At 38.0% G+C, this 23,598-nt stretch overlaps 1 protein-coding gene across 1 annotated transcript in view; it reads left to right on the top strand.

Moving 5' to 3' along the window:
- The first annotated feature begins 390 nt into the window (after positions 1-390).
- Positions 391-23,598, top strand: part of Dock3 (dedicator of cytokinesis 3) — a 136,316-nt gene continuing 113,108 nt past the window's right edge. The window contains exons 1-4 of the mRNA XM_048334474.1: positions 391-496; positions 9,572-9,612; positions 16,320-16,375; positions 18,496-18,592. Coding sequence (XP_048190431.1) covers positions 391-496; positions 9,572-9,612; positions 16,320-16,375; positions 18,496-18,592 — 300 coding nt within the window. The remainder of the gene's footprint in view (positions 497-9,571; positions 9,613-16,319; positions 16,376-18,495; positions 18,593-23,598) is intronic.

Below are 23,598 nucleotides of genomic sequence, written 5' to 3'. Positions count from 1 at the left end.
CTGATATATCACAAAGGAAGATAAGGAGATACTGGGTTCTGGTAACTCATGTTTGTAATACTAGTTAGCTGCTCAAGAGTCTGAGATCTGAGGACTTTGATTCCAAGCCAGACCAGATAGAATTATTCATGAGACTCTCATCTCCAGTTAACTGCTAAAAAGCTGGAAATGGAGGTGTGGTTCAAGTGGTAGAGCATCAGCCTTCAGTGTAAAAGCTAAGGGAAAGAGCCCTGAGTTCATGTTCTAGTACTAGCACAAAAAAAAAATAGTCCTAGTACCAGCACTCCCAAAAATTAATTAAAACGATAAACAAGGAAAGGATAACGTGTATTGAAAATTTAGTGTTTAATTGACTCTGAGCCTGAATATTTATTTAACAATGCTAATTGTATGTCTATCCTTACTTTTCTAGTGATATGCAGCTTTCGAGGATCTGTCCCTCAAGGATTGGTTTTAGAAATAGGAGAAACAGTCCAGATTCTTGAAAAATGTGAAGGTAAGTGTGGATCTACTCAACACATAAATTGTGATCAATTCCGAAAGTACTATGTGTTCATTTGTGCTCATAGATACCCTTTTTTTTTTTTTTTTGCCAGTCCTGGGCCTTGGACTCAGGGCCTGAGCACCATCCCTGGCTTCTTCCCGCTCAAGGCTAGCACTCTGCTACCTGAACCACAGCGTCCCTTCTGGCCATTTTCCATATATGTGGTGCTGGGGAATCGAACCGAGAGCTTCATGTGTAGGAGGCAAGCACTCTTGCCACTAGGCCATATTCCCAGCCCCGCATAGATACAATTTTGAAGCCATCCATAATGACATTATTAAATACTGTTATAAAATCCTTCTTGATTATGTTGAGCATTGAAGATATGAGGTTGTCAAACGATTATTTTTTTTTTATTTCCTGCAAATAGATGATGCTTATTTACATTCAAATGAATTATAACCAATTCATTTTTGTTTTTCTGTCAGATTGGCAAGATATCTGTAGCTATAATTTTAAGGCAAAAATTATGCTCCAGTGATATTTGGCTGGACTATCCTCTTCTGCAACATATATGAACATTTTTCACTCTTTTTTTTTTTTTTTTTTGCCAGTCCTGGGCCTTGGACTCAGGGCCTGAGCACTGTCCCTGGCTTCTTCCCGCTCAAGGCTAGCACTCTGCCGCTTGAGCCACAGCACCGCTTCTGGCGGTTTTCTGTATATGTGGTGCTGGGGAATCGAACCTAGGGCCTCGTGTATCCGAGGCAGGCACTCTTGCCACTAGGCCATATCCCCAGCCCACATTTTTCACTCTTAACATTTATGCTTTCTTGAAAAATAGTATGATGTTCAAAATTATGTAGTAAGACTTATGGTAAAATAAAGTTAGAAATTATATGGAATTAGGGCTGGGAATATGGCCTAGTGGCAAGAGTGTTTGCCTCATATACATGAAGCCCTAGGTTCGATTCCTCAGCAGCACATGTATAGAAAAGTCCAGAAGTGGCGCTGTGGCTCAAGTGGCAGAGTGCTAGCCTTGAGCAAAAAGAAGCCAGGGACAGTGCCCAGGCCCTGAGTCCAAGCCCCAGGACTGGCAAAAAACAAACAAACAACAACCATAAAACAAAACAATATGGAATTAGAGCTTTCAAAGGATTGGTACTATGGGATATAACTTTAGTAGCCTAGTCTGGTAGTTCAGCATGACTAGATGCCACCTCATATTATGTAATAGAGAAAAACTGTTGTAATGTGGGTGTGGAGATGATGTATGTGGAAGTGGAGCTCTAATACATTTGGACTATTGTTAAAATAATGTGACAGAGGGGCTGCGGATATAGCCTAGTGGCAAGAGTGCCTGCCTCGGATACACGAGGCCCTAGGTTCGATTCCCCAGCACCACATATACAGAAAATGGCCAGAAGCGGCGCTGTGGCTCAAGTGGCAGAGTGCTAGCCTTGAGCGGGAAGAAGCCAGGGACAGTGCTCAGGCCCTGAGTCCAAGGCCCAGGACTGGCCAAAAAAAAAAAAATGTGACAGAAAGTACTTGAAAAGTACATGATCCATGATACCATGATCCAAGATGTTTGTGATTGTACTTTTCTGGAAAGGGTTCTCTGATACAGTGCCTTTTCTTAAAACAGTAGTGTAAATCAACATTCCTTCATGATAAAAACTCTTATGAAAATAAGAGTAGAGCCTGACTCCAGGAATTGAAACCTCTTTGTACAACTACTTAATTAAAAATAAGGGGCTGGGGATATAGCCTAGTGGCAAGAGTGCTTGCCTCATATACATGAAGCCCTGGGTTCGATTCCCCAGCACCACATATACAGAAAATGGCCAGAAGTGGTGCTGTGACTCAAGTGGCAGAGTGCTAGCCTTAAGCAAAAAGAAGCCAGGGACAGTGCTTAGGCCCTGAGTCCAAGGCCCAGGACTGGCAAAAAAAAAAAAAAAAAAAAAAAAGTAAAAGAAGGTGTTTTTTATCTTTTTCAGACTTTATTTTGTATTATAATTTTTAACTCAATGATTATACTCATGAATGGGTTTCTCCGTGACATTTTTATACATACATGTATCATGTTTTGTTTAAATCAATCCTTTTTTTTAAAAAAACCATTTATGGAGCTTGATCTTGGCCTGAGTGCTGTCCCTGAGTTTTTTTGCTTTGAGCAACAGCTGTATTTCTGGTTTTCTGGTGATGAATTGGAGACTTTTAGCCAGGTTAGCTTTGAACCATGTTCCTCAGATCTCAGCCTCCTGAGTAGCTAGGATTACAGGTATGAGCCACCAGCGCCTGCCTGCCTTTTCTGGTTTTGAGAATTATGTCATTTGTATTTTGATAATGATTGCAATGAATATGCTTATCATAAAACTATTAATTTTCCTTTTGCATCTTCTAATATCATTTTCAGCTCTTTGTTTTAGTTTTCATTGTAGAAGTCTTTCATCTTTATGGTTAGGTAAATATTTTTATTGTATGAAAATGCAGAGGGTTACTAAGCAAGAGAAATGCAGTGAATATAATCAGTGCTAGTGGATCAGGCCAGGTTTGGTGGTGTGTGCTATTATTCCTAGCACTTGTGAAACTGAGGCAAAATTGTGAGCACCAGATGCCTAGGATGCACGATGAGTTAATGAGTTCAAGGTTAATCTGGGCTATTAGGTGAGACCTTGTGTCAACCAAAGGAAAAATCAAAGCAAAAGAAGAAAAAGCTGGATTTATGCTACTAGATATCAAGGTTTATTGTATATAAGACATCATGATTTGGAGGCAAAGAGATAATTTAGACAATCCAATTAAAAACTGATAAAAGGTTTTAATAGACTCCTTACAAAGCAGGTTTATTAGTGGTTCATAAATATGGATAGATGCTTTTTTTTCATACTGGGATTTGAACTCAAGGCTTGCTAGGAAATTGCTAGATAGCTGAACCATGTCTTTGGCCATTTATTCCCCGTTGGTTATTTGAAGTTGTTTGTTTGTTGTTGTTTTTCTTTTTCCCTCAGCTTGTACCTGGACTAGGATTTGCCTATTTTAGGCTTCCTGTTGTAGCTGGGATGACAGATTTATACTACCATACCTAGTTTCTTTCTTTTTTTTTTTTGCCAGTCCTGGGGCTTGGACTCAGGGCCTGAGCACTGTCCCTGGCTTCTTCCCGCTCAAGGCTAGCACTCTGCCACTTGAGCCACAGTGCCACTTCTGGCCATTTTCTGTATATGTGGTGCTGGGGAATCGAACTCAGGGCCTATGTGTATACGAGGCAAGCACTCTTGCCACGAGGCCATATCCCCAGCCCACCTAGTTTCTTTCTTGAGATGGAGTTTTGTAAACTTCTTTTGCTTGGACTTGCCTGTAACTATGGTCCTTTCAATCTCAACTAGCCATGTAGCTGGAATTTCAGGTGGGCACCACTATGCCCAGCTGTTGGTTGAGAAAGATTTGTTTGCCTGCCCACGCTGGCCTCAGACCATGATCCTCTTGATCTCAGCTTTTCAAGTAGCCAAGATTACAGGTATGAGCTATCAGCATCTGGCTTACTTTTTCTTTTGTAAGTAGTGTTACAATCTAATTATTTCAAGAGCCAATTTACATTGGCCCTATTTTCATTACATCACCTCAAATCCAGGAATGTACTTATGCAGTTCCAGGCCTCATGCTTCTAAATGGAAGTATATAAGAAATTCTCTGGCTTCAATAATGAAATACTGTTTTCTATAGCATATGCTTTGTGCCAGAAGATTTGTGTCAATTATATAAATTGCATCATTTTGTTGATTTGTCATCTGTACAGCTCTGTAGCCATCTTTTATTTTAATGTCCTGCCTTACTCTAGTTTCATAATTCATTGAGTACTTTCACTTTGTGCCTCTCATGAACTTCTGCTATAGATTTTTCACTTGATTCTAGTTTCTGCAGCCTTGTGTATTTCTACCTCTGTTCCTTTTCTTTAGGAACATATCCACTGTCATAAGCCCAGAGTAAAATCTTTTTTTTTCTGGGTTATAGTGTAGATAAGGATTTACATGTATTTAGTAGGACTATCTTTTAAAGTGATGTTGAACAAATGATTCTTTAAATTAGTCAAAGTTTAAAACATTAGCTCAGAGTTAAAATCCTAGTTATGTAAAAAAATGTATTTGGAGTTCTCTCAGTCATCCCTCAAACCGTGAAAGTGGTAAAGATATGCTACCAGGTGAAAAGAATGTTTGGAAGCTCTTGGGTTACAATGGAGTACTGAATATCTACATCTAATTGGCTCCCTTCTAAGGCATTGAAAAGTGGAAATGCAGGAATTGAAAATACAGTTTACACACCAGGTAGGCAAAGTTGGTAAAGAAATTGTGGAAACTATTAATTAGGAGACTCCAGATAGCTCAATAACAAGGTGCTGATGTGGATAGCTGAGAACTAACATTGTTTATGCAGTATATCCTTAATACTCATAGCCAACGATAACCCTCAAAACCTTTTGACACTGTAGGTGTTTTCATTTACTTTATTCATATTGTGGCTGTCTTTACATCTTGATAAGAGTTTTTAGGTTTTATTTTGTTTTCTATTTTGTATTATCTTAAATTAGGGGATTTCATTTATTGTATTTCCTCACATGTTTACAATGTATTTCAGTCATTCTTATCCCCTGTATCACTCTGCCCATGCCTTTCCTCTTTTCCAAAACAACTTCAACAAGTTTTATTGCTACATTTTCATAGTTGCACATTTTGACAATACTCAACTTCTTTCATCCTCCTTGTGAGGTTTTTTTTTTTTTTTTTAATTTTTTTGGTTGGTTTTGTTTTTGTTGCCAGTCCTGGGGATTGAACTCAGGGCCTAAGCACTGTCCCTGGCTTCTTTCTGCTCAAGGCTAGCACTCTGCCACTTGAGCCACAGCACCACTCCCAGCTTTTTCTATATATATGTGGTGCTGAGGAATTGAACCAGGGCTTCATGTATACAAGGCGAGCACTTTACCACTAGGCCATATTCCCAGCCCCGGTTTGTTATTTTTTTAATAGAGATTAAAAAGAGCATCTATAGAGTGGGAGATTTCATGCATACTTGAGGAAATGGATTCCATATCAAAAACTGGATTAAGGGCTGGGGATATGGCCTAGTGGCAAGAGTGCTTGCCTTGTATATATGAAGCCCTGGGTTCGATTCCCCAGCACCACATATGTAGAAAACGGCCAGAAGTGGCGCTGTGGCTCAAGTGGCAGAGTGCTAGCCTTGAGCAAAAAGAAGCCAGGGACAGTGCTCAGGCCCTGAGTCCAAGGCCCGGGACTGGCAAAAAACAAAAACAAAAAAAACTGGATTAATAATCATGTTATGCCTACTGAATATTTAATATGGAAATTTCTAGTCTTCATTCTTCACTTGGCTCTTGAAATTCTGGCAGCCTGATCATAACCTTTTAAATAGGAGTAGCCTGACCAGATCAAAACAGTCTTAATGATGCTGTGCCAGCTTTTGATATTTTGCCTCTAAGGTCCAAACTTACTCATTTTCTTATGTTTCTGGAGCTAGTGTCTGCAAAGCATATTTCTTCTTTGTCAGTTGGATCTTTGTTAGGCTCTGCCAATAGGTGTACTAGGTGTACTAGGCCACTGGAAGAGGAAGGGATATGTTTCTTCTTGTTTTATCCTAGAGGCAGACTCTTAAGAGTTGGTGTTTGTGGAGTTATCCATGGCAGGCAGTCATAATTTTGGTGAGCGGCATCCAGCAGTATTCTTTCTAACTGAGAAGTTACTAGACAGCATGTTTTTATAGTAATCATTTCCTCACAGATTTGTAGCTTAGTGTTTTGTTACTACTTAATCTAATTGCTAACTTGTTTACTTTTTCCTTAAGAGTGGCAATTGTTATCTGCTGTTTTTTTTTATTGTCAAACTGATATACAGAGAGGTTACAGTTTCATACTTTAGGCATTGGATACATTTCTTGTACTGTTTGTTACCTCTTCCCTCATTCCCCCCTTCCCACTCCCCCTATTCCTTTCCCCCCATGAGTTGTTCAGTAGATTTACACTAAACAATTTTGCAAGTATTGCTTTTGTAATCATTTGTCTTTTTTACCCTGTGTCTCTCGATTTTGGTATTCCCGTACAGTTTCCTAGTTTTAATACCTGTATACATGGTTTCCAATGTACTCAAATAAGATACAGAGATAGTGAAGGTATGACCACTCTGGAAAGCGGTGTGGAGATTCCTCAGAAGGCTAAACATAGAGCTCCCCTATGACTCAGCAGCCCCACTTTTGGGCATCTACCCAAAAGACCACAAACAAGAACACACTAAAGCCACCAGCACTACAATGTTCATTGCAGCACAATTTGTTATAGCTAGAATTTGGAACCAACCCAGATGCCCTTCCTGTTTGTTTTTTGCCAGTCTTGAGGCTTGAACTCAGGACCTGAGTGCTGTCCCTGCCTTCTTTTTGCTCAAGGCTAGCATTCTGCCATTTGAGCCACAGCACCACTTCCAGCTTTTTCTACATATGTGGTGCTCAGGAATCAAACCCAGGAATTGCATGCTAGGCAAGCACTCTACCACTAAGCCACATTCCCAGCCCCTTGTACAGTTTTTTTTGTTAAAATAATTTTAAAAGGTGAGATAGTGATGGTAACACACTGATATTGGTAGTGTCTGTGAGGAATAAACTGGCAATATTTAGAGAGCACCTCTCTTCTGAGGTGGAGGACTATGGAAAGGCTATGAAGTTTCAGTAGCAGACAGTACCATACCAAAACCAAAATACAAACCCAAACAGCAACAACATCAAAAAGAATATTTGGAAAGCAGAACAGAAGGAGAGAAAGTCTACTCCAGCTGGCAGTGTGCCCACTGTGGTGTGTGAAGCTGCAGGGGACAGGAACTAGGGTAAAAGAGCAAAAGCCTCAGAAAACATACACTGTGGCACAGAATTAAAATAACCGAGATATTTGGAGGCATGGAGTAGGAGGTAGGGAGAGGGAGAGACAGAGACCCAGACCTTGAGAGTACCCATGAATTGCTTCCGTAAGTGGACTAGGCAGAAAGAGTGTGATACAGGGTGGTGGTGTGGCAAGAATGAAAGAATGAGAAACTCATACTTAACACTGGATTTAAGGCCAGAGGCTTAGAGTCTACATCGCACATAGGCATGGGGAAAGTTCTCTCTTTTTCCTGGCATTTGGTTGTGGCATAGTAGTGGTAAGTCATTTGGAAAGGATCCTTGTGAATCTGTGGTTTTAGGAATCTGAAGTGAGGCCCAGATACTTAATCCACCATTGGGCCTTGGGAGTTGGTCTAGCTACAGGAAATATGAGTCAGAACCATGGAGAGCTCCTAGCATAGCAAACTGGCCAGAGTCCCATGGGACTCTCCTTTTCATCCTAGCCAGCCATCAAGCTAGCTACTAAGAGCTTCAGGGATGAGGAAGGATCTGGGACACTTTATTATGAGAAGGGATTGGTTTGGAAAGTTGGAGATGTGGAGGGCAGAGCACATGGGGCAGAGTTCTGCCAGCATGCACTAAAGAAAGTAGGAACAGAAAGATCATATTTGAACATAAGGTAATTCTAGCTACTCAGGAGACTGAGATCGAAGGAGCAAGATTTGAAGCCAGCCTGGACAGAAAAATTTGTGAGACTCTTATCTCCAATTAACCAGCAAAAAGCCAGATGTGGAGGTGTGACTCAAGCAGTAGAGTGCTGGCCTTGAGAGAAAAAGCCAATAAGAGAGCAAGAGGACTTGAGTTCAAGTCCCAGTACTGGCATACACACACACAAAAAAATTGCAAAATAAATTTACAGAAATTTCCTAGAAAACTTTTAAGTCATATTATAGTGTAGAAGAGAAATTGTGCTCTGTCTTGACCTCTGCCTTTTAAAATTGTGTTTGCCTACTACCTGTCTACTCTCTCTGCTGCTATTAGGTGAGGTTGAGGGTCAATAAGTCTGCATTTTTTTTCTTTTTGTGAACGAGAAATACATATACACTATTGAAATAAAAACCTTGAAACTTCTTGTCAAAGCGCACTTTTTGTTGAACTGCATTTGATACTTCTGATCTTGAATGCTTTGCATCTGGAATCTTTGTAAAGGGTTACTGATGGTTGATTGTTGTGTGGCCTGGTATACACAGAGGCTTCATTCTTTGGGTTAATACTGCTTACGTTGTTCTTTAGTCTCTGTTAGTACAATTGTAGTACTTTGATTCTTTGAGCTAGTATAATTTCACTTGCTTTGGTTCATAATCAAAAGGATGATGCATATTTACTGAAGTGATATTTAGCAGTGATTGAAATTACAGGTTTGGTATCATCTAGCACAGAACGTGGTAAAAGGGTAGGTCATTACCATTTACAAATTTTGTGGTTTGAGGATTGAACCCAGGGCTTCAAGCATGTGAGGCACTCCATCACTTGAGCCATGGTCTCAGCCTTGTTTTTTGTTTTTTTAAATTAGCTTTGCCAGCACTGTCTCTAAACTCTTGATCCTCTGGGCTACACCTCCCAGGTAGCTGGATTACAAGAAATGTTAGCCAGAGATATTAGGTCAGAGAAAGAAATAAAAAACACATACAAATACGAAGGTATGAATCAAAGCATTCTTGTTTACAAAAAGTATAATCTATACTTAAAAAGTTCTAAAGAGTCCACATAATGACATTATATATCTGGTTTTTAAAATTCAGTCAGGTATCAGGATACTAAATCAACTGTTCCTTTTGGAACAGTTGGCCTAATAAGGCCACGGTTTGTATGTTAAGGAAAGGTTCATATTCACTTACTTATTTTTTTATTTTTAATACTCCTGTTAAGCTGAGTACTGGTGGCTCATGCCTGTATTCCTAGCTACTCAGGATGTGGAGACCTGAAGTATGGCAGTTCACAGAAGAGTCTATGAGACTCTTTCCAATTAACCAGCAACATGTTGGACTGGATGTATGGCTCAAGTAATAGAGCACCAGCTGTGAGAAAAAAAAAAGCTAAGATTGCAGGATCCTGAGTACAAACCCTGGTGTTGGCATCTAAAAAAAGCACTATTGTCATTTGTAGAAAATGACAACAACTTGATTTAAATACTCTTTCTATGCTTTGTTTTAGGTTGGTACAGAGGAGTTTCAACAAAAAAGCCAAATGTAAAGGTAAGGAAATGTTAATCATGACTTTTTTATTTAATGTAGGAACTGTCTAGTTTGTTGGATGTAATAGCAGTTGTTACTGGCCCATATTTTAATATTTTATATTACTATAGTTTTTTTTCTTCAAAACTGAATCAGATTCTTCTGTGTCTCATAATGGTTTCTCTAGAAGGACAAAGTGCAAATGCACATTTTCTTTTTTTTTTTTTTTTTATTTTTATTTTTTTTTTTATTATCAATTGAACATAATTTTTTTTTTTTACAAGGTGCTGTGCAAAGAGGGTGCAGTTACATAGTAGGGCATTGTGTACATTTCTTGTGATATCTTACAACCTGTTTTCCCATCCCTTGTCTAGGTCAGGTAGACCCATATGCAGTATACAATGTATCAAGCACATATACAGTGTTCACAGACTTGGTCTCTACTGTCTCTCCATCTCCCTTTGTTAACAGTCATATATCAGGGAGATCATGCCCCTTTGTTTTCTGTGTTCTAGGCTTGTCTCACTCAACATTATTTGTTCGAGTTCTGACCATTTCCCTGCAAATAACAATATTTCACCATTCCTAATCGCTATGTAGTATTCCATTGTGTATAAGTACCATATTTTTTGGATCCATTCATCTGTGGAGGGGCATCTGGGTTGTTTCCAAATTTTGGCTATTGTGAATTGTGCTGCGATAAACATGGAAGTACAAATGTCCTTTTGATATCTTGGGTTTTGCTGTTTAGGATAGATGCCTAGGAGTGGTATGGCTGGGTCATAGGGTAGGTCTATATTGAGCTTTTTGAGAAACCTCCATACTGTTCTCCAAAGTGGCTGTACTAATTTGCACTCCCACCAACAATGGAGAAGGGTTCCTCTTTCCCCACAGCCCCTCCAGCATTTGTTGTTTCCTGAGTTCAGAGTATAGGCCATTCTAACTGGGGTGAGGTGGTATCTCAGGGTTGTTTTTATTTGCATTTCCTTTACTAGCAGGGATGTTGAGCATTTCCTCATGTGTTTCTTTGCCATTTTTATATCTTCTCTTGTGAAGTCTCTCTTTAGCTCTTTTGCCCATTTCCTAATAGGTTTATTGGGCTTGGAGGGGCTTAGTTTTTTGAGTTCTCTGTAGATGACAGATATCAGGCCTTTGTCTGTTGCTGTGCTGGTAAATATCCTTTCCCATATCGTTGGCTGTCTTTCTATTTTGGTGGCTATGACCTTAGCTGTGCAGAAACTTTTTAATTTGTAGTAGTCCCATTTGTTGAGTCTTTCCCCTATTTGTTGTGCGCCTGGGACTCTATTCAGGAAGTTCCTTCCTGTGCCTATAAGTTCTAGTGTCTTTCCTACTCTGTCCTTCAGTAGTTTCAAGGATTCAGGTCTGATGTTGAGGTCCTTGATCCATTTTGAGTTGATCTTGGTGCATGGTGATAGGCTTGGGTCTACTTTGAGTTTTCTGCATATGGCTGCCCAGTTCTCCCAGCACCAGTAGTTGAAGAGGCTATGTTTATTCCATTGTATGTCTTTAGCTCCTTTGTCGAATATCAGTTGGCTGTAAGAGTGCGGTTTTATTTCTGGGTCTTCAATTCTAATCCACTGGTCTTCCGATCTGTTTTTATACCAATACCATGCTGTTTTTGTTATGATGGCCTTGTAGTAGAGCTTGAAGTCTGGTATGGTGATACCTCCTGCACTATGTTTTTTGCCTAGAATTGCTTTGGCTATTCTAGGTTTTTTGCTGTTCCATATGAACTTATGGATTGGTTTCTCTATTTCAGTGAAGAATGTGGCTGGGATTTTGATAGGTATTGCATTGAATTTGTATAACAATTTGGGCAGTATGGCCATTTTCACTATATTGATTCTGCCTACCCATGAGCATGGGAGGTCTTTCCATCTCCTTGTGTCTTCTTTGATTTCCCTTATTAGATTTTTGTAGTTTTCATTGAATAGGTCCGTCACGTCCTTGGTTAAGTTGATCCCTAGGTACTTTATTCTTTTTTTGGCTACTGTAAATGGAATCGTTTCCATAATTTCCTTTTCTGTTTGTCTATTGCTGGTGTACAGAAAAGCTGCTGACTTTTGTGGATTGATTTTGTATCCTGCTACTTTGCCAAATTGGTTTATTAGATGTAGGAGTTTGGGTACTGAGTTTTTTGGGTCCTTGAGATATAAGATCATGTCGTCTGCGAATAGGGATAACTTGATTTCTTCCTTGCCGATGTGGATCCCTTTGATGTCCTCCTCTTGCCTTATTGCTATGGCTAGGGATTCCAGTACTATGTTGAACAGAAGTGGGGAGAGTGGGCATCCTTGTCTTGTTCCTGTGTTTAGGGGGAATGATTTAAGTTTCTCTCCATTTAATATGATATTAGCAGTTGGTCTGTTGTATATGGCTTTTATTGTTTTGAGGAATGTTCCATCTATTCCTGTTCTCTCCAAAGCTTTTAATAGGTATGGATGTTGTATTTTGTCAAAGGCTTTTTGGGCATCGACTGAGATAACAATGTGATTCTTGATTTTAGTTCTGTTTATGTGGTGAATTACATTGATTGATTTACGGATGTTGAACCATCCTTGTGACTGAGGGATGAAGCCTACTTGGTCATGATGTATGATATTCTTGATCACTTTCTGGATCCTGTTAGCTAATATTTTATTGAGGAGCTTTGCATCTGTGTTCATTAGTGATATTGGTCTGTAGTTCTCTTTTTTTGTTGGATCTTTGCCTGGTTTGGGGATGAGTATGATATTAGCTTCGTAGAATGAGTTCGGGATTTTTCCCTCCGTTTCTATTTCGCGGAAGAGTTTGAGGAGTATTGGAATTAGCTCCTCACTAAAGGTTTTGTAGAATTCATTGGTGAATCCATCTGGGCCTGGGCTTTTCTTAGTAGGGAGGTTCTTGATTACCTCCTGTATCTCACCGTAAGTTATTGGTTTATTTAGTTGATTTATTTCTTCTTGGTTCAGTTTGGGCAGTTTGTACTTCTCTAAGAATTGATCCATTTCTGTAAAATTATTGTTTTTTGTTGAGTAGAGGTTTTGGAAATAGCTCCTTATGATTGTTTGAATATCGTGTGTATTTGTTGTAATTTTTCCTGTGGAGTCCCTGATTTTACGTATATGAGTCTCTTCTCTTCTTTTTTTTGTGAGTCTTGCAAGGGGTCTGTCAATTTTGTTTATTTTCTCAAAGAACCAGCTTTTAGTCTTATTTATTTGTTGAATGGTCTTTCTATTTTCAATCAGATTTATCTCTTCTTTAATCTTTGTAATCTCTCCCCTCCTAGTTGTTTTAGATTCTGTCATTTCTTGTTTCTCCAGTTGTTTTAGTTTCATCGTGAGGGTATTCACCTGCTCTGCTTCCATTCTTTTAATGTGGGTACTGAGTGCAATGATCTTGCCCCTCAGTACTGCCTTAGCTGTGTCCCATAGGTTTCTTTGTGATGTGTTTTCTTTGTCATTGTGGCTTATGAATTCGTTGATTTCATAAAGGTAAGGAAAGGTAAAGGTAAAGGTAAAGGTAAGGAAATGTTAATCATGACTTTTTTATTTAATGTAGGAACTGTCTAGTTTGTTGGATGTAATAGCAGTTGTTACTGGCCCATATTTTAATATTTTATATTACTATAGTTTTTTTTCTTCAAAACTGAATCAGATTCTTCTGTGTCTCATAATGGTTTCTCTAGAAGGACAAAGTGCAAATGTACATTTTCTGAAAGGACAAAATTTATCTTGCAGTAGCTTATTCAAGCTTTAAAAAAACTTTATTGTTTTTACAAAGGATGATGCACAGAGGGATTACAGTTTTATAAATCAGGTACTGAGTATGTTTCTTTTTGGAATGTATTTCTTTCAAGTGTTTTATAGAAAGTAATTTGACTCATTCTTAAGCTGAATTCTGTGGAATTACATGAATAGATTACTTTGTTTTTAAAATACAAAAATGGAAAAAAATCTAATGTTCACTTGAATATTTCTTGGTTTTTTTTTCTCTATGTGCTGATACCGACGCTTCTTTTTACTGAGCCACACCTCCCCTTCTAACCTTTTATTAATTAATTGGAAATAATAGTCTCTCTTGGATTTGTCTGTCTGACCTGGCATGAACTATGATCCTCAGACCTCAGCTTTCTGAGTGGGTAGGATTCAAAACATGAGCCATCAGTGTATGGCTCTGTTGATCTTAACATTCTTTTTTAAAAAAATTTACTTTATTATTATTATAGAAGTGATATACAGTGGGATTTCATTTACATGTATCAGGTAATAACATTTCCTTTCACATAGTGTCATATGTTCCCTCTTTCTCTCCCATTTCCTCCCTCCCATCTCCACCCATGTGTTGCATAGTTCATTTTCATAAATGTCCAGTGCACTCCACTGCTGTACTTTTTCAGGTGTTAATCAGTAGTGTGTTATCCAGCCTGCATGTGTTTGAGTGATTTCTCTAGTGTGTTTGGTTGTTGAGAACTAGTTTGATGCCATTGTGGTCAGCTAGGATGCATGGAATTATGTCAGTTGTCTTGCACTTGCTTTTTGTGTACTGTGATAAGATGTTTTGGAGAATGTTCCATGGGCTGCTGAGAAGAATGTGAATTGTATCGTTGGGTGGAATACTCTGTAGCTGTCTGTCTGTTAAGTCCATTTCAGTTATGGTGTCATTTTGTTCAGAAACTCCTTTGTTTAGTCTTTGTTTGCTTGACCTGTCCTTTAGTGAGAGGGAGTATTAAAATCTCCCATTTTATTGTGTTTGGGTCTCCTGTGTAACATATTTAGGTGCTCCATTATTTGATGTATAGATATTGGCCACTGTGAGTTCCTCTTCATGGATCATTTCCTTTATTACTATGTAATGACCTCCCTTGTCTATTTGTACTGACTTTAATGAAAAATATATTTTATCAGATATCAATATTCCTAGTCCTGCCTTCTTGCAGTGTGCATTTACATGAAAGATCTTTTCCCATTTCTTCACTCAAGAGTTTGTTTTTATCTTTGACCATAAGATGGGTCGCTTGGAGACAACAAATGGGTAGATCTTGTTTCTGATCCAGTGTGCTGTTCTTTTTTTTTTTTTTTTTGATTGTTGAATTAAATCCTTTAATGTTCAAAGTTATTATAGGGAGAAGTGTCATGTTTCCTGTCATTTTTTTCTTTCCTATATTTTGCTTCTTTATTCTTCCTGTGTGTACTGAATTGATCTTCTAGTGATTTTTATCTAACGTTTTTCCTTGATTTTGATTATTTTTTTCAGATTGTATACTTCCCTTTAGTACTCTTTGTAATGACGGTTTAGTGTTCATGAATTCTTGTTATTCATGTAAGGTTTTAGTTTCTCCATCAAATGTAAATAAATGATAGCTTTGCTGGGTATACCAGTTTGGGTTGGCAGTTGCTCATCTTCAGGGCTTGGGTTATACCATTCCAGGCTCTCCTTGTGATGACAGTTTGTGTGGAGAGATAAGTAGTGATTCTGATTTTCTTTCCGTCTTTGATTTTGCAGCATTTAAAATCAATTCCTTGCTTTTCAAGTCTACTGTTTTTACCAAGATGTGTCTATCAGTTTTGCCAGTGAAACATTCATTTAATTAGTTTTTAAAGTAGTAATTATTACTTTAAGGAAATAATGTCTTCACATTTTCAGTTAAACATTCTCATTGACAGGCTTTTTTTGTTCTTGACATGATTGACATTATGAGCTAGACAATTTTTTGGTAGTAGGAGCAGTTAGCAGCATATATAGGGTCTCTACTGGTAACTAGCTATCCCATCCCATGTTGTTACAAAGAACAAAGACTCTGGGTATTGCCAGATATGTTATGGGGACAAAACTGTCCCTAGCTGAAAACTTTTACCCATTGATTATTTTCCTTTTGTTTTCTAATTTTGAAACATGCTTCAGGTGTTGCTTTTCTCTCAAACTGCTTTTATGGAAATAGTTTCTCTTTGCATTTTATTTTTAAAATCCTTATTCACTTTCTAGAAAGATAGAGCTTAAATAAAATATGTCCTATAAATGAGTTGAAAGCTCTATTTTGGGGTATTATACATTATTTATCTTAGCAGTATTTGTGATCTGTGCCACCTCTACGGTGCTCCCAATACTAGTATTTGAGTATCACTATGAGACTGAGAATGATAATTATTTAAAAATTTTTAAACACAGTTGTTTTAATTTTATATTGCCAAATATCAAACTACCCCAACATATAATGGATTAACCTAAACTAACAAATCACAGGCATAGCATTCATATGAATCAAAGATTGGTTTGTACCACAGGCTGTCTGCTGGCTAGGCCACCCCTGCCTACTGAGTAGGCCATTACTCCCCTAGTGGCCTGGGCATAAATGGCTGACAGGCCATACAGAGTTTCCTGAGGCCTGTTTTACCTAAGAGTACTGAAGCCAGTTCAGGCTATCTGCTGTGGTTATAACTGAAGCATATCTTCAGCTGTGGTATACTTCTCCTCTGTAGCTACTGGAAAGTCCTCAGAGTGATTGTAAACTCTCCCAAAGATCTGAGTTCTACCATGAGAGCTGTTGAGCTAGTTGTATATAAAGGAACTGCCTGATTGACAGTTCCTTGCTAAAGCCTGTCAGACATAAGGGGAAGGGCCTGTCAAATACTCTGTGATATTTACTATGATTCCACTGATCTTTTGTTATCTATGAGATATTTATCACAATTTACCTTTTCTAACTGGAAATCTTTTCTCTTTTACAGGGGATATTTCCTGCAAATTATATTCACTTGAAAAAGGCTATTGTCAGTAATAGGGGGTAAGTAATTGGCCTTACTAAAATTTATTTATAATTATTATAGGTTGCAGAAGAATTCTATGTGTGTCTTTTTGGCTCATGGTATGAAACATACCATTGACAAGCTTTTATATAGAAAATATCTTTATCATAATCTTGAGGTCATAATTAAAAAATACAGTATCTGGTGAAGTTAACCCCTAGTTGGGACTTTTAAGTTATATGTACAGTATACTAAAATATGTATATGTATACTATTTTGAGACTAGTCATTGATAGAATAGCAACCTAGAGATGATTTTGTAATATTTCTATATATCATAGTGAAGGAAACTTAAGGTCTTCTGCTTGCAAGCAGAAATTGGCTGATTTAGAAAACAATTATGAGTATGGGGATTGAGCCCAAAGCTTTGGGCATGCTAGACAAGCAGTCTACTGATGAGTTATATCCAAGCTTTATTTTGTGTTTTTGATTCCAAAATTTGTCTTTCTTATTGAATATCTATTACCAAAGTATTTTAACTACCACTGTTTTCAATATTTTTATCTTTTAATTTTTTTTCAAATTTTTATTATCAAACTGATGTACAGAGAGGTTACCATTTCATACGTTAGGCATTGGATACATTTCTTGTACTGTTTGTTACCTCGTCCCTCATATCTTTTAATTTTTTATATTAGTGTTATGCTTTATACACCATCAGTATAGTGTTATAGATTTTTCTGAATTAGTGTAAGTTTGAACATTAATATTTTCACATCTTTTTTTGTTACTAATTAGCATTCTTTCAGTTTGACTTAAAGTACCTTCTTTCTGTAAGGCAGATTTACTAATAATGAAGTTGCTTCATTTTTGCTTGCCTGAGAAAGTTGTCATTTTATACTTTCATGTTTATGTCCTTATATTTTTAGCTTTAAGAATTTACTATAGCTTTTTTATTTTTATTTATTTATTTATTTATTTTTGCCATTCTTGGGGGTTGAACTCAGGGCCTGGGCACTGTCCCTAAGATTCTTTTGCTCGGGCTGGGGATATGGCCTAGTGGCAAGAGTGCTTGCCTCGTATACATGAGGCCCTGGGTTCAATTCCCCAGCACCACATATACAGAAAATGGCCAGAAGTGGCACTGTGGCTCAAGTGGCAGAGTGCTAGCCTTGAGCAAAAAGAAGCCAGGGACAGTGCTCAGGCCCTGAGTCCAAGCCCCAGGACTGGCCAAAAAAAAAAAAAGAACACAAGGGCTGGGGATATGGCCTAGTGGCAAGAGCACTTGCCTTGTATACATGAGGCCCTGGGTTCAATTCCCCAGCACCACATATACAGAAAATGGCCAGAAGTGTCACTGTGGCTCAAGTGGCAGAGTGCTAGCCTTGAGCAAAAAGAAGCCAGGGACTGTGCTCAGACCCTGAGTCCAAGCCCCAGGACTGGCCAAAAAAAAAAAAAAGATTCTTTTGCTCAAGGCTAGCAATCTACCACTTGAGCCACAGTGTCACTGCGGCTTTTTCTGTGTATGTGGTACTGAGGAATCGAACCCAGGGCTTCATGCGTGCTAGGTAAGCACGCTACTACTGAGCTACATTCCTAGCCCTATAGCTCTTTTTTTTTTCTTTCAAATTTTTATTATCAAACTGATGTACAGAGAGGTTACAGTTTCATATGTTAGGCATTGGATACATTTCTTGTACTGTTTTGTTACCTTGTCCCTCAAACCCCCTCTCTCCTCCCCCTCTATAGCTCATTTTATCATGCAGAACTTTTGGTTTTCTAAGAAAGACTTTATCTCACTTTGGTGAAAGACAACTTTCTTGGGCTGGGAATATGGCCTAGTGGCAAGAGTGCTTGCCTCGTATACGTGAGGCCCTGGGTTCGATTCCTCAGCACCACATATACAGAAAATGGCCAGAAGTGGCGCTGTGGCTCAAGTGGCAGAGTGCTAGCCTTGAGCAAAAAAGAAGCCAGGGACAGTGCTCAGGCCCTGAGTTCACGGCCTAGGACTGGCCCCCCCCCCAAAAAAAAAAAAAAAAAAGAAAGACAACTTTCTTCTGCAACATTTTCTTACTTTAAAATTTCAATTAAACACTGAAAAGTGAAATGTTAGGTTTTATCAAAGATAATTTGGCTATTTGTGTGGCTCTGGTTCTAGGCAATATGAAACTGTGGTTCCACTTGAAGATTCTATTGTGACCGAGGTTACAGCAACTTTACAAGAATGGGCCAGTCTGTGGAAACAATTATATGTTGTAAGTAATTGATCATAGCTTAATAGATCAGCAAAGTTGTGCCAAGTTAAGAAAGTTATTTATGCTGTGTCTGTTTTATAGTTGGAAATTTATGAATATTTTTAGTTTTCCAAATGCATGTCCTTAGTATTAGCTGAAATGTAATAGACTGAATTCCACAGTACTACAAAGAAGCAAAAGAAAAGAATGATTAATACTTGCAGCTACTTGCATTTTTATCTCAAGGGTATCATGCATGCTGCATAGCAGTTCAATTTCATAGAGTTGCATATATGATTTTGTTTATATAACATTCTCAAATGACAAAATTTATAGTGTTAGGGTCTGTGTTTACCTCATACATTATACTTTTTGCTGAGAAGCAATCCTGAGATTGCTTTCCAATCTTTGGTGCTACCATATTAATTTTAATTCTAGTATTTTTCTTCTACCAAAGTCATACTAACAAAACATTGACATAAAAGCAAACATATAAATCAGTAGAATAGAAGATCCAGAAATTGGCCCACACAGCTACAGTCATCTAATATTTCTTGGTAGTACTGAGGTTTAAACTCAGCACCTTGTACTTGTGAAGCAGGCACTCTACCACTTAAGCTTTGCCTTCCCAACCCTTTTTTTTTTTTTTTTGGCCAGTCTTGGGACTTGAACTCTGGGCCTGAGCACTGTCCTTGACCTCCTTTTGCTCAAGGCTAGCACTCTGCACTTGAGCCACAGCACCACTTCTGGCCATTTTCTACATATGTGATGCTGGGGAATCGAACCCAGGGCTTCATGTATATGAGGCAAGCACTCTTGCCACTAGGCCATATTCCCAGCCCCATTCCCAACCCTTTTTGTTTTAATTATTTTCCAGGTAGGACTGCACATTTTTTGGCCCAAGCCAGCCTGGACTGCAGTCTTTCCTACTTACATTTCCTATGTTGATAGAATTACAGTCGTGTTCCACTGCATCTAGCTTATTGACTGACGTGAGGTTTTCCCAGTCTTTAGCCAAACTGCTTTGAATTGTGATCCTTCTGACTGATAATTCCCAAGTAGCTGGGATTACAAACATGAGCCATAGTGCCTGGCTAGTTATTTGAGTTTTAACAAAAGCACCAAAAACGTTTATTGGAAAAAAGGCAGCCTCTTCAACTAGTAGTACTGGGAAAAATTGTTATCCATTTATGGAAGACTGAATTCATACTGAATGGGGAAAAGCTGAAAATTATTTTCTCTAAGAATATTATAACCAGGCACCCGTGGCTCAGGCCTGTAATCCTAGCTATTCAGGTGGCTGAGATCTGAGGATCATGGTTATAAGCCAGCTCAGACAGGAAACTCTCTGAGACTCTTAGCTCCAATTAAGCACCACCCCCTCCCCCCCCAAAAAAAAGGCAGAAAGGGAAGCCGTCCATCCTGGGCAGAAAAATCCATGTGAGACTCTTATCTCTAGTTAACCACTGAAAAATAAGAAGTGGATCTGTGGCTCCAAGTGGTGGAGCATAATCCTTGAGCAAAAGAGCTCAGAGACAACACCCAGGCCCTGAGTTCCAGCACCATGCACAATCAGAAAAAAAATAGTATATTATTCTTTTTGTTCAATATACTACTGAAAGTTAGAGCCAGGTTAGGGAAAAGAAACAAATGAAAGGCATTCAAATAGACAAGAGAAAAGATAAACTATCCCTTATTACAGATGATAAAATTCTATATTTAGGAAAAGCTAGACATGATATCAAAGATTATTAGAATTGATACATGAATAAGTGTGCAAGATAGAAAATCAGTAGCAGTTCTTACACCAATGAGATTGCTGAAGTAAAAACAATAGAAGTAACTTCACAATAGCTATGGAATAACATGAAAAACAAGAAAATACCCAGGAACAGTTTTATTCAAGGAAAAACTTGAATAATAAAAATTGTGAAACACTGAAGAGAGAAATACACGTAAAAGAGGAAACGTTTTCATGGGTTAGAAAAATCAATACAGCTAAAATTTTCTTACTTCCCAATGTGATTGACAGATGCAGTGTGTTCCTAATCAAATACCAAATTGCATTCTTCATAGAATTAGGACAAAACTTTCCTTAAACCCAGTGAAAGTAAAAGGACCCCCAAAAGGCAGAGCTGTTCTTTCTTAAGCAGAAAGAACAAAGCTAGATGCATTATAATACCTGATTTCAAGATATATTATGGAGGGCTGGGGATGTAGCCTAGTGGCAAGAGTGCCTGCCTCGGATACACGAGGCCCTAGGTTCGATTCCCCAGCACCACATATACAGAAAAAATGGCCAGAAGCGGGCGCTGTGGCTCAAGTGGCAGAGTGCTAGCCTTGAGCGGGAAGAAGCCAGGGACAGTGCTCAGGCCCTGAGTCCAAGGCCCAGGACTGGCCCCCCAAAAAAAAAAAAAAAAAAAAAAAGATATATTATGGAGACAGCATAATAGTGCTTTACAAAAAACAGATGCATAGAATAGTGAGTTACAATAGAGATCCTACAATTAAATCCATTTACTTCTAACCAATTGATTCTTAATAAAGATGCCAAAAGTGTACATTCACCAAGAGACTAAACTGGTGCCTTAAGTAACTATATTATCTTTGTTCTCAGAAAAGAGTAGTTCCAAGAAAGCAGATGTCTGCTTTTCTTAAAATTCTAAGACGTGTCCAATTTTTGTTTTTAGAAACTACATATGTTTTCTTTCTTAATAAGTCTGTACTTACTAATTTATTCTACATGAAAAATTTGATAGTGCTTCTCATATTCTAATTCCTACCCAGGCGAATCAGCCCCACTTGCTTTCATTTTAGATAGATACAGTAGTTGGGAGGATTGGAAATACTTGGACTTTAACATTATACAACTGGGCTTGAATTTCACATGCCTACATTTATATCTTTGTGGTTTAGTACAAAATAGTTAAACACTTTCCCTGAAAGTTTTCTCAACTGTAAAATGGAAACAAGAGCCAGGATATTGGGTTATTATGAAGATAAGTAACAAGAAAAAAAATAGTACCTAAAGCCCTTTTTAGATTACTCATTATATGGAAGTGCTGAAGGTTAATTAAACTTAAATGATATTCTTAAGATTGAGTCAGATGCTTATGTGAAACTTTTCTCAGTAGATGTGACAGTTCTTAAAGCTATCCTCTGACTTAGCTGAAATTCTGTTTTGTCAGATTGATGCATTGCCCTTGAAAGTTAATCTTTTCTTCACCAATCTTAAGAAAAACAATCATTTGAAATTAAGCAGAATCAATTATTGGATAAAGAAAGATTCCACTTTTAAAAGACTGAATTTACAAATTCAGTCTTTGTTTTTTTTTCCCCGGCCAGTCCTGGGCCTTGGACTCAGGGCCTGAGCACTGTCCCTGGCTTCTTTTTGCTCAAGGCTAGCACTCTGCCAGTTGAGCCACAGCACCACTTCTGGCCATTTTCTGTATATGTGGTGCTGGGGAATTGAACCCAGGGCCTCATGTATACGAGGCAAGCACTCTTGCCACTAGGCCATATCCCCAGCCCCAAGCAGAATCAATTATTGGATAAAGAAATATTCCACTTTTAAAAGACTGAATTTACAAATTCAGTCTTTCTTTCTTTTTTTTTTTTTTCGGCCAGTCCTGGAGCTTGAACTCAGGGCCTGAGTACTGTCCCTGGCTTCTTTTTTCTCAAGGCTAGCACTCTGCCACTTGAGCCATAGTGCCACTTCTGGCCATTTACTATATATGTGGTGCTGAGGAATCGAACCTAGGGCTTCATGTATAAGAGGCAAGCACTCTAGCCACTAGGCCATATTCCCAGCCCCTCAGTCTTTCTTTTTTAATTTAGAAATTGGCATTTGATTTCCAGGAAAATAAATGTTTGATAGATGTAGCAAATTTCCAATAACATTGCAAGTGGAGAAAATAAAGTTTCAATATGACTCATGCCTGATTTCTGAGAGAACCATAGGAAGCTATTATGAATGGGTCTGTTACCACTGTCTATATCTACTTATGAAGCCTAATACATTATGACATTGGCCTGCCAAATGGAGAGCTCCTTTCATAGGAGCAGAAAGTAACCATTTGCAGAATGACTAGAAACTTCCTCTTCTTGAAGGAATTAAAAATCTTGACAAATTCAGAACATAATATAAAATTCATTTGGATGATTCTCAACCTAAGAATTTCCTAAACATAGTAAAGATCATTGTAAATTTATAGATGTCAATATACACACACACGGACACACACACGTAGTTAGGTTCTTCCTAAAACCTTTTTGGTGGGATAAAAGAGATTATGTGTTAAAATTAATTTGACGACCATGTTATGTGTTAGTTCTCAGCTTAAATTCCATCTACCTTATATTAATTTCTGCAGAGTAAGCAGAAAAAAAGGGAGAATTTGGATTTTGGAGACAATAAATTGGTAAATGGGGTAGTTCAAGCCTTTGATAACATTTTGCTGTACTGAATCTTTTTTAAAGTATTTTGTGGTAAAAATATATATAACATAAAATTTACCATTTAAATGTGTACTTTTGTGCATTTTTCATTAACATTCATCTCCAAAGTTTCTTTCATATTATCAAACTCATACACATTAAACATTAACTCCCCATTTCTCACTAGAAACCATCATTTTACTCTGTTTCTATGAATTTAACTTAGCACTTCATAGTAGAACCTTACAGTCCTTTTGTGACTGGCTTATTTCAACTTAGGATAATGTGGAAGGCATAAGTAGAATGATTGAAGACTGAGCCTGCCCTGGAGCAAAAATGGAGTTATTATCCTAAAGATAACTAAATCAAAAAAGGGATAAGGATGTGACTGAATTGATAGAGTGCTGCCTAGTAAGTACAAGGCCCTGAGTTCAAACCCCAGTACTTCCAAAAAGAGCCACAAAATAACAAGACAAAAAATTTGGTTCATAATTTTAAAACAAATAGCTATTATTTAAAAGTAGAAATAAAACCTTTCATATTGACATTGAAGGTAACTTAAAAAAAAAAAAAAGCAAACTACTTCACTG

This window comes from Perognathus longimembris, chromosome 26, assembly GCF_023159225.1.
Source record: "Perognathus longimembris pacificus isolate PPM17 chromosome 26, ASM2315922v1, whole genome shotgun sequence".
NCBI lineage: Eukaryota > Metazoa > Chordata > Mammalia > Rodentia > Heteromyidae > Perognathus > Perognathus longimembris.
The sequence above is the reverse complement of the archived record's forward strand: the minus strand, read 5'-3'. Positions and strand labels throughout refer to the sequence as shown.